This window comes from Miniopterus natalensis, chromosome 4 (genome assembly GCF_054644295.1).
Source record: "Miniopterus natalensis isolate mMinNat1 chromosome 4, mMinNat1.hap1, whole genome shotgun sequence".
NCBI classification, from domain to species: Eukaryota; Metazoa; Chordata; class Mammalia; order Chiroptera; family Miniopteridae; genus Miniopterus; species Miniopterus natalensis.
In genome coordinates, this window is record NC_142084.1 from 66370080 (window position 1) to 66381796 (window position 11717).

An 11717-nucleotide genomic window follows, 5' to 3' on the forward strand; every position below is an offset into this window, starting at 1 on the left:
TGTTAGTCTGTGACATCGCTGCTATAGAAGCAAAAGCCGAGGCCCTAGAGGGGAGAAATGTTTTAGGAAGAGCTGTTATGGTTGAGCTTGTAACTGAGTCATTGCTTTTGTCTCTGAGTTTGCTCAATGGGTGGGATGAAGATAGAGCTGGAAGGGAAGCCCAAGTGTCCACGGTGGGGACGGCTTGGGTGGGGGCATAGGTGATAACCAAGGTGGTCTTTACTCTGGAAGCAGATGTGTCAAGTTGAGAAACAGATGGATTCAAAGTTCCCCTTGATTCCTCTCCAGGAATAAGTAGATAGGTATTGGTCTCTACTGAGGTGGAGGGGATAGATGAAGAAAATCTTGTGTTCATTCCAGAAAAAATAGTGGAGCTGAGGGTCCCAGGACAACCTGACCTTTCAGAAGCTAAAGCCCTGGCCTGGCCGTGGGAATGCTGGGTGTGCCTGTGGTTTCAGGAGAAGTGCTGATGGTGTGGACACTGCCTACTGTCCCTTCCCCTGATGCCAATGGATGGGCCAGAGGAGAAGTGGTACTTCTGACTCTTCCAGCACCTGTTGCTGCAGGGCTTAGTGCCATGGGCAAAGGGACAGCTGAGTTGCGCTCAGTTCTTTCTGTGGCCTCAAGGGTCTCTGTGGCCATGGAGGAGGTGACTCTCTGGCCCGAGATTGTACTGTACCCTGATCCTTTATCACCATGAGTAGAAGCAGATGACCATCGAGGAATGCCGGTACATATCTTCATGTCTTCTGCAGAGCTGGTCTCAAGAGAGGAAAAGGGTGGTCCAGTGTTTGATGGAGTCTGTTCCACGCTGGTTCCACCCCAGGAATGTGGAGCCCCATAGGAGAAAACTCAAGTAGGAAAGAAGAAACTGTCCCAAACAATGGAGTCATGTTTCCCAGAGCATGTGAGTCAGTAGTTGTGGTCTCAGGTGAAATCACGGACATTGGGACATTTTTCTTGGAAACGGTCAGATCTGTGTTTGTTTCCACTGAAGCTGGGATTTCTGCAGGAGGATGTTTTGTGTCCTGGATGCTCCGTTTTATTGTCTTCCATCGTTGAGATATCAGTGAGAGCAGTCGTACCGTCAGTGACTTCGCCATCAGTGGTCTCTTCAATGTGTGTGTTTGTAGATGCTTCTCTGGCTAAAGTACCTTCTGCGGAACTGGTCCTCAGAGAACTAGGTCCCGGAACTATACTGTTAGTAGAGGAGTTCCCAGAAGGAGTTTCATTTGCCTGCAGACTCAACAGTGGGCTGGTTCTTTGCTCAGAATTTGCAGTTTCTCTAGAGGTTGAGTCATTAAGAGCAGAGGACATCATTTCCAAGGGTTGGGTGGTTCTTCCCTGAACCAAAGATGCAGGACTGACTGTGGTCTTAGCTGGAGAAGTAAAGGGTAGGGCGCTTTCTTTCATCACAGTTACACCTACAGATCTATCATGTAGCAAACTGGTTCCTGAGGATCCAGAATGCATCCCCAGTGTGGTTTCAGTGCTGCTGGCCCTGCTGACAAGGATTGGGTAGGACCTGTTGAACCAGGCAGGCCTGCGGGTTCAAGCATGAGGGGTCAACATTTGCCTCTTGGGTGTAGGTGTAAGAATAGTCCCCTGAGTGGAGGCTGCTGCAGAGCTACTGGGCTCCCTGTAGTTTCTTGTTGTGGGAATGGAGCTGATATCTCTGTGCTGCTGCTGGACAAACCTGTGTCCCGAGTGCTGTAGGTACAAGAGGTTGGGGAAAATTGGGCAACTCTTCTGACCGAGAAAATACAAACTTGGGCAAGAGAAAGGGAAGGATGTTGCAACTACAGAAAGTTTCCTTAAATAAAAATCTGAACATCTGCTTCCCTCCTGCAAAATTTTAAATGGAACCTCACTGCCTACAAGATAAAATTTCTTATGTCTATCGTTCTTAATGATCCATCTCCTGCCCTCTCTCCTCCCTTCCCCCCTCACTCTCCCCTCCTCTCCCTCTTTTGCTCTCTCAGGGTGATTCTCAACCAAGTGTCACTTCCCCCACATCCCCACCCCCATTCCCAGAATATTTAATATTCTCTATACCTTTTTGGTCATCACAACTAATGGTGTTCTTCTGCCATCTAGTGGTCATTGGCCAGGACGCTGCTAACCACCCCAAGTGGAAGAATTACCCAGCACCAAATGTCAATAGTGCTGGGTTAAGAAACCCTGCTCCAGTCTTACCTCCCACAACCTCCTTCTACCGCGGGCATTTAAACAGACACGAGCAGAGCAAGGCCCCCGATGAGCCAGGTACAGACAGTCACCAGGTTGGAGAGTCCCTCGTGCCTAGCAACAGGCAAAACTGGGAGAACAAAGACCTTGCCCCCAAGGCAAACTTTCCTGCCCCAGCATATCGCTGGAGATGCAGTTTAGACACCCCCCCCCCCCACCTTTCATATCCCTGGTCTTGCGGTGTGGACCCTCCCCTGACCCTTCCTCCCCTGACATGTTGCTAGTATTTCTGGTTAGACCCCTTTAGAGGAGAAACTAACAAGGGGGCCGGAGACTAGCCCTTAAGCATTAAGCCCCTGGGGCAATGAGGTTCTGACCTGCATCAAATACACTGGTACCTCAGTTTTCGAACATCTCTGCTCACGAACATTTCGTGTTATGAACGCCGTAAACCCGAAGTAAACGCTTCAGTATGTGCCTCGGAAGTGGAACATGCCACAGGGCTTCCGCCCAGGGCAAGACCCTGAGGCCTAGCTGTCAGAGGCTGTCGATCCCTTGGTTTTCAAACAGTTCAGAACTTGAACGGTCTTCCGGAACAGATCACACTCGAAAACCGAGGTACCACTGTACATCTAGGCCTCAGTTCTGTTTCAGCTCCAGGCCCAGAAAAACAGCAAAACCAGACAAGCGATGCCAAGGCTGACATCAGGACCAGCTACATTGACTAATGACGCCCTGCCCTGGCACCGACCAATTGGTAGAGACCAAGACCTTGAAAGAGCAAACTTGGAAAGCTGATGAATATTCTATTGAGATCTTCCCCTGGAACGTTCCCTAAAATCCCCACCCTTAAAAGCCCTTAGGAGGGAGGACCCAGTGCACTCCCCCTCTCTGGAGCACTTTCCCTCTCCCCCTCCTCCTTCCCCCAGGTGCATTACCTTTACTCTTCTCTTTCCTAAGCTCCAAGGGCCCTTCTTTTGCCTCTGTAACTTGTTTCTTGAGCCCATTTGTTCTACAGCTCACTTCTTCTACCTCTGTGACTTTCCAAATAAACTTTCTCTTATAGTTTGAGTCTTGGCTCTGAATTCTTTCTTAGCCAGAACTGAAGTATGGAGGTTGCTGGGCCAAGGTCCGTCTGAGGCCTACCTGTCGGACACCTGGTGCTGTTTTGCCCCCAGCACCTGCGCTTGTCTCCGGTAAGCCACAGCTACCTTCTTGCAGTTCCCCAGCCAAACAAATCACACTTCTGCAGTCATCTTTTCATTCTGTCTGCAATGATCGCTGCACCCTTTTCACAAATTAACACCTAGCATCATTTAACATTCAGCTCTAAGTCCCATATTCCTTCCTTTGACTTTACTGAATTTTCTAGATGTTCCACAATGAGCATACGTTACTTCCAGTGTCTTTTTTTTTTTTTAACTTCTGAAAACAAAATTAATACCAGCTCATTTTAGAACATTGGAATTTTCACTTTTTTTGTCTATAAAGTTAATTTTAAAAATATGCAGCTCAAGCACCTCCTCTGTGAAGTCTTCTTTGAAGTTGCGATACTGTAATTTATTAAAAGTATATATTTGGTCTTGGTCCCATTTCTGGCACAGAGCTCCTAAAACCCTTGGGATTTCCTAAGTGAAGAGAGGGACAAGGGTGTCTTTTGTTATGTGAATGCTGTGACTTTTGGGAAGCCTCCTTGACTTCAAAGGATGGGGGGCTGGTTGCCAGCAGAACCTACCATGTGATTAGAGGGTTGAAACTTTTGGGGTGGGTGGTAGAGCTGGAAGTTGAATCAGTTGTGAAAGGCCAATGATTTAATCAATCATGACTATGTAATGAGGTCTCTATAAAAAACTGAAAAGAGTGAGGCATGTTTAGAGAGTTTCCAGGTTGGTGACCACGAGGTGCTGGAAGAGTGGTGTATCTGGAGGGCAGGGAAGCTCCTCACCCCTTCCTGTTCCTGAGTTATATCCTTTCACAATAAACCAGTGAACTAGTAAGTAAGCAGTTTCTCTGAGTTCTGCGAGCTGTTCTAGCAAATGAATTGAACCCTAGAAGGAGGTCGTGGGGGCCTCTGATTTATCACCAGAAGTACAGGAAACAAGCTGGACTTGTTCTTGGCATCCTGAGCTGGAAGGGGTCCTGAGAACCTTCAGTCTGTAGCCAGTTGGTCAGAAGCACAAGTAACAGCCTGGGCTTGATTCTGGCACCTGCAGTGACTGTTGTGGGGCTGGGGGAGGGAAGCAGTCTTGTAGAACTGAGCCCTCACCCTGTGGAATCCTGATGCTACCTCTGGGAAGATATTGTCAGAACTGAGTAGGGTTCTCGGACACCTTTTTGTGTCCAGGAATTTCTGGGTGTTGGGTGGGGAGCCCCCCAACATGCATACATTGGACATTGGATCCAGGAACCTAAAAGAGAAGCCCTTTCTGACCCTGTCTTCTCTCTGGGCTGCAGTGTGTATCACTCTAACCATACATCTCATGCTATCTCTCAGTTATGTGGTGACATTGCCATAGATCAGAAGCTTCTATGGGGCAAAAAAGAAAAAAAGCCTTTGGAACCTGCATCTCTCCCACATATCACAGTGTCTGGTATCCATTTGTTGCACAAACGAATCAATGCACAAATGAATTCAGCTCCTTAACGGTATGACTTCAGCCTGAGTATCCTATTAAGGGGAATGAAAGTAAAATTCATTGATTCATCCATATGTGTTAAGTTTCTACTGTTCACAAAAATAGATCATCTGTCCTGCAGAGAGCTGCCACCTCCAGAGGGTAGGGCATAATGAAGACAATGATGGGTTAAAGAAATGGCTCAGGATCTCTGTGCCAGACCCCCTGCTTACTTGCCTTGTCACTGACTCTCTATAACAACCCCATGAGGTTCTTACTAGTCAATGAATTAATATGTACAAATAGTGTGTGACACATCGTAACGGCCCCCACCCCAAGCTCTCTGCTCTCATGTCATTACACCTTCTCAGGACACTGGATGTAGAGTAATAGGAATGAGGTCATTTTTTCCTATATATCCATGGTACAGAAGGCTCTCTCCAGTATCTGAGTGTCACCAGCTACCCCTACTCCCCCCCTTTTCCACTGTGCTGTGAGAGTTTTGTATGATGGTCTCTATAGCAGGCAATGAAAGATACAGAATCAACAATTTCGGAAGAAGGCACCATCATATATATATATCAGCTCACTTTCTGAACTGAGAACTCTTTCTCAGAAGGGTCTGGTAAAAAAAAAAAAAAAAAAGTCTGAAGCTGAGATACATGCTGACATTTGGCCCTCCAACTGGTAAGGAGTGAAATCTCCAAACAAAGTAGAGATCAGGATGGTGAAAGCTTGCTAAATCTAGGCGTCAGCAACTGGTCGGACTGATAAGATCGGGTCACCATTCTGTAAGCAATTAAAGAGATGGATGCAGTTTTGGGGAATGGAGCCCAGAAGAGGTCTCACTGGCATGTTTCAGAAAACCAGAAACCATTGTAAATGCTCCCAGAGGCCCTGACAGATGGGCAGCCAGAAGGAGAACACTGGGACCAATATCCCCAAGGAGCTACGGCCCTCAATGCCAAGAACCGCAGTGCAGAGGACAGTAGGGATTGAGGACTCTACCTGCAAAAAGGGTGCCGATGGCAGAAGCAAGGATGGGATGTTCCATAGCATCCCTGGCCTCTACTCACCGGAGGTCAGCAGCCCTTGTCCTCCCAGAAGTGACAACCAAAAGTATCTCCAGACATTGCCAAATGTCCCGGAGGGCAAACATCACACCCAGTTGAAAACCACTGTTTAGGAGGCATCATCTAATTTAATTTAGATTTTATAAATACTCAATCACACACTTAATCCCACATTATAGATACAAAGCTGGAGGCTCAGAGAGGTTGCCTCACTTGTCTAGGATGTGGCAGAGGGGGGATCTGGACCAGGATGTCTGGCACCAATGCCTGTGCGGCTCACTGCCGTGCCATGGGGCTTATGAAATCTGTTGTCCAAATATAAGGAAAAAACTAGATGCCCGGCATAGGGCAGACCCATCACTCAGGAGCACGGGGTGGAGGGCATGGGGAACCCAGATAAGGCTCAGGCCGCCAACTCCCTCTTTTGCCTGTGCTAGTTCCCACCAAGGGCCATCCGGGCAGCTGTGTCCCAGCAACAGGAAACCTGCCTGTGTATGTGTCTGAGCTGATGGCTGGGTTTGGGGTTGAGGCCCATGGACACAATTTGCATCCAGGACGCTGTAATTGTGGAGAAAGAAGGTGAGTGGGCAGCCAGGAGGGCCAAAGGGAGAGGGATAAGGGCAGCTCTCTCCCGCCTGCTTAAGGAAGCCAATATCCATGAGAGAGAGGGGCAGAGGCCTCAGGTCCAGTTCACTTCCTGGAAACCCACTCTCTCCCCTTCTTAAAATCAAGCCATTGTAACCTCCGCAGGACAGGAAACAAAATGCAGTGGGAGGAATCTGGGAAAGAGTGGACTCAGCTGCATTTGAATCCCAGCTCTGTCACTTACTTGCTGTACGACCCAAGGCAGGTGACTCGACCTCTCTGAGCCTTGTGTCCTCGTGTGAAGATGCCATGAAATGATGCAAATGAAGCAGTTAGCAGCACACGGGGCAAGCAGACGGGACTTAATAAATGCTGGTTGTTAAGCGTTTGTTATTACCTACCCACAGAGATGGCGAGTGATCCTGGAAACGAAGAACTGTGTACCGACTGCCTGCTGCCTCCAGATGTTACTTGGTCTGGGGTTTGGGCAAAAACCACTGTATTCCATGGCACCCCTGTGGAGGAAGGACCCAGGTTGATTATCGCAGCAGGAAGCAGCAGGAAGGAAGATCTTTTCCTCCGGACTTCCTCTTCTTTCCATAGGCAACTCTACATTAAGACTCATTCATTGACCATCTCAATCATTCATTCATTCTAGACCTTCCATCCCACATTCATGACCTCCCGTGGGCTGGCCACTATTCTGAGTTGTGGGGACAGAGCGGTGAACAAGACAGGTCTTTGCTCCGGGATTAAGTAATTATTAATGGCCTTACCAGCAAATCCTCTCTCCCCGGCTTTAAGAAAAGCAACTTTCTGGTTTCATGGCTTCTCTGGATGTCTGTCCCCCAAGGTTAGACTCCCTCACCTCCACCTCTTTGTCAATTTGCCCTAAGGCCTTCTTAGTGCCTGGACGTCAGCCTTGTGCCCCAGGCCCAGGAGTACTTTTCCTGCCCCCGAATTCCATACTCCCCTTGACTGGGCCCTCCACTCCTGGAGCTGGAGGTCACATGGGCAATTGCCATTCAGATTTTGGCTTTGGTTCCTAAGAGTTGGTAGCAGTCACAGCAGCTAAGAGCCGTGACTTGAGATTCAAACGTGTTCAAGGTTCAAATCCCATTTTCCCACTCGCTCCCTCCCCGCCCCATGTGGCCTCATTGGTTGGGCCAGTAGGAGTCTGAAGGGTAGGTAGCGACAGGATGAGCCATAGCTGTGGGGAGGGGAGGGACTCAAAAAACAAGCTGGACATGGTCCCAGAGGATGTCCCCAAGACATAGAAGCTGAAGCCATGATGGGATCAGGGACAGAGCTCGGCTAAAGAGGAAGTACCTGTGGCTGCCTCTTTATGGCAGCCCCACGAGCTCCTCCGGAGGGCCCCGTGGCGATGGAGAAGGTAGCAGAGGAAGAGGTGGCACAGCTGGGTGCCTCCGCAGGCGCTCCGGAGAGCTGAGGGTTGGGTTTGTCCTGGGGCTCGCTGTCAGGGAAGGCGTCCGCCTGTCTTCACGCCAATGCTGCCAGCTTGAGAAGCCTGGGTTTTTGCTTTGGACAGTGCTAGCGGACCCAAAGGCTCTCAGGGCATCTGTCACGACTTTGGGGGAGAAGGAGGTAGACCAGGAGTTCTCACCAAGTGCGATGCTGCATCCTTCATTCATGCAGCAGATATTTACTGCATACCTACTATGTTCCAGGTATGAGGACAGGCCTCAGGAGAAGTGACAGGAACGGGATAACTGCAGGACAGGGACCAAGACAGAGGGTGACCAACTCGTCTTGGTGTGGACTTTCTTAATGTTAGCACTTAAAGTCTCACATCAGGAACTCCCTCAGTCTTGGGCAAACCAGGACAGTTTGTTGGTGACCATCCTATGACATGTCCCCCTGACCTGACATCTGCCTCCCACGGCTCAGGGCCTGTGATGAATTAAGGCCCCTGTGAGCAGCTCTGAGGGTGCAGCAGGGAGCGGGAAGATGAAGCTGGCTGGTACCCTCGCTCAGAAGCCAGACCTGGTCAGGGGCAGGGGGGGGCAGATTGCTGTGTTTGGAGCTGGACAACCTGGGTTTCAAGCCCAACTCTACCCTGGCCACATGGGGGACCTTCCTCTTTGAGCTTCTGTTTCCTCGCCTGTGAAATGGGGATAGTCATCTAAACCACTGAGCCTACCATCAGGAGTGGGTGGGTCCTATATGAGCCACTGTGTCTGGCCATGGGTCTCCCGGAAGGTACCCCTCTGGGGCAGCCCTGGCAGCATCAAGTGACCAGAAGGACAAGCTGGGCGTGAAGAAGCCCAGGCTGCCCCGCCCACCTGGGCTCATCACCTTCCTTTGAGGAGGCCACTTAAGTCACTGGGAAGAAAGGCTGGGGCTTAGAAACCATCCAGAAACCGGGATTCAGATCCTTGCTGTGTGACTTTAACAAAAGGCTTAACCACTCTGAGCCTGTTTCCTCTTCCATGAAAAACAAGTCAACGATGCCTCATTCTTAACCATGCAGGTAGAGATAAGGCAGGTAAAACTCTAGCACATAGTAGGTGCGGAATACAAAATGATGGTTACTGAGGTCCTTTGGGACCTGGGAGTGTCTTGGCCCCAGAGGCAAGGAGGGAAAGAGGACAGGGTACAGGTAAGGAAGAGGACAGGTGAGGTCCAGGGTGAAGTGACAAGTGCGTGAAAAACAGATTTCCTCCAGGGCTATAATTTTTCTTTAAATTACTCTTTGGGGCAATAGGAACTCAGAGAGGTTAAGTGTCTGGCCCAGGGACACACAGCCTGTCAGCAGAGATTTCTTTCTTTCTATCTCTGCCCAGGTATTAAGGGAGTCTTTGCCAGTGTTTAAGTCAGAAGTCCTGGGATATCTCTGGATTGATTCCAGGGAAATTCCTGCCCTGAGAGGTTGTCCCATGTGCTGCAGACCTAATGGGGTGGTGGGGAGGGATGTGGACCCATAGTCCAGACAACCAGCCCTCCCTGGGGCAGGAGCAGAAGTCTGCCCAGTTTGAAAGTACCCCAACATCAGACCTCAGTGACAAAAGCAGTTAAACAACCTCTGTTTGTGGCAGCATACTTTGGGGACAGCTCACGGGGCCGCGCCCCATCGGAGGTGGTGGGATTGTTCCGTACAAACCCGCCCACCATTCATGTCATTGTGTGGACACCTCACAATGGCGTCCAACCTCAGTGACTCAGGGCTAGGGAAGGACAAGGTGGAAGCTCCAGGCTGCCTGTGTCCAGGGCCTTTGCCCACCCAGGATGCAGAAGGCCTTCTCCTCTCCCCCTCAGGCCCTGGTGGCCTCCTTTCTCTTGGGAGGGTCAATGGAACAGGTGCTCAAGCACCCAGCACACCATAGATGCCCTTTCTGTAAGCCTCAGTTTATCTTGGAGGCCAGATAATTTTGCCTGGAAAGTCCTGACTTCCTGCCCAAGGAGGCAGCGGGAGTAAACAGTGAGGGTCTGGGCAGCCCAGGGGCCACCCGTGGAGGGTCTTGACCCTTCTCTCTGTAAGGCAGAGGGCCTGGCCCTTCCCCCCAACCCCAAGCTGGACCCCCACCTTTCCCTGAGGCTAATGGACTTTCTCTGGGCAGCAAGGCCCAAGCTGACCCCCAAAATAACTAACAAGCCTGCAAAGTCCCCCTTGGGATCTAAGAGCAAACTCCCATAACCCTCCCAGGCTGCCCTCCTGCTTGTACCTCTCCCCTCAGCATCCCCCTGACAGGCAGCCCAAACGCACCCCATCACACCGCCTCCTGAAACACACCGGGCGGCCTCCTGCCTCCTGGCCTTTGCCCACCCAGTGCTCCCCACCAGGAGTGCCTTCCCCTTTCTACTAAGCCTGCCTACAGAAATCCTGCCAACCCAACACCACCCTGCCATATAGGCCAACTCCCCCTGAGCCCCGCAAGATGAAAAAGCTCCTGCTCAGCCTGGACCCCAAGTGCCCGGGCACCCGCCTGCCTCACCTACCAGCCTGGAGCTCCTAGAAGCCCAGAGCTGTCACTTGCTCATTTCCCACCTGAGAGCTGGGCACAGGCGCTGGGAGCAGAGCTGTCAATTTAAAACAACAACGAAACACCCTAGGGAATGAACGTGTGAGTGAGCAGTGAACTAGAGGAATGCCTAGGCCTTGCCACACCGGCCTCGGCTGATCTCTACTTCAGAAAGCAGCAGTTTTGTGAATTTGCGCAAGTCGGTCCATAAAATCACAGCCTCACCTGGCTGGCTGGGATGTAAGCTGCGCCCAAAAGCACAAGTCCTCCTGGCTGCCCCCTTGGAGGTTTGGGAAGCCCCAGCTACCAGCCGCCTCTGCCCCTCTCCTCTGCGAATCGGTCAGGTTCCTCCACTGGCCTCAGCCCAGAGCCACTTACCTGGCCCACCGGTGAGGAGAAGACTCACAACCAGAGCCATCAGGTGCCCAAGCCGGTGGGGCTGGGGGCGAGCAGGGGCCTCCCAGCCCATGTCCTGCTTGCCCACCCTGGCTGTGCTCCTCACCCCTGAACAAGTCCCTGAGACTGAACCCTGCCCAGCCCGGGCCCCAGCTTCTGGGAGGGAGGTGAGGACACGCCTTGCTGAGCTTCCCAGGAGGGGCAGGGCCACCCCAGGGGGAGGCAGTGGTGCCACTGCTGCTGGCAAAGGTCAGCCAGGATTATTCAGTGCCCACGGTGACTAACACTTGCAGGCAGGGGCCCTTTGTGAGATGGGCTGCAAGGGGGACCCCACCCACCAGACAACGACTGGCTCCTGAGAGACCCCCATAGATCTGTCTGGGTTTAGGGAAGGACAGGGACCTGGGCATCAACCTGTCTCATTTTTGGAAGCCCTGGGGTTCCACCTCTGAAACCTCCCTGCTAGGGGCTGGCACCGCCAGACTGGAGCGGGCAGACCTTCCCTGGAGGAGGCATGGCCCCTCTGAGGGTGCGGAATGCGCGGGAGTGGAGAGGAGGCCGCGTTCTGGTGGGAACTCCCTGGCTGCCAGGGGAGCCAGGGCCAGGGCTGTGGTGCCTTTTGAGAACTCCCAGAGCCACCTGTCCCCCTTTATGCCCCACACAGCCAACACCAGCTCCTCACTCCCCAGCCAAGCCCTTCAGTTGCCCCCTGCCAGGGACAGAGCAGGGCCTGAGGGGCTGCTGCGGGTGCCAGGAGGGAATTTGGGATTCTACAGCTTCCTCCACAACTCCACAGCCCCCTCCTGTTTCTTACCACCCTGGACCTGGGCTGTTAGGACAGCTGCCCCTGAAACGGCCTCTCCCCTGCCATCTGCCCAGCA

General features: G+C 51.7%; 1 protein-coding gene across 1 annotated transcript in view; it reads right to left on the reverse strand.

Moving 5' to 3' along the window:
- MUC16 (mucin 16, cell surface associated) overlaps positions 1-10909 on the reverse strand; it is a 99562-nt gene extending 88653 nt beyond the window's left edge. Inside the window, 5 exon segments of the mRNA XM_087816160.1 lie at positions 1-415; positions 418-757; positions 883-1006; positions 6862-6975; positions 10819-10909. Coding sequence (XP_087672286.1) covers positions 1-415; positions 418-757; positions 883-1006; positions 6862-6975; positions 10819-10909 — 1084 coding nt within the window.
- Positions 10910-11717: the final 808 nt, after the last annotated feature.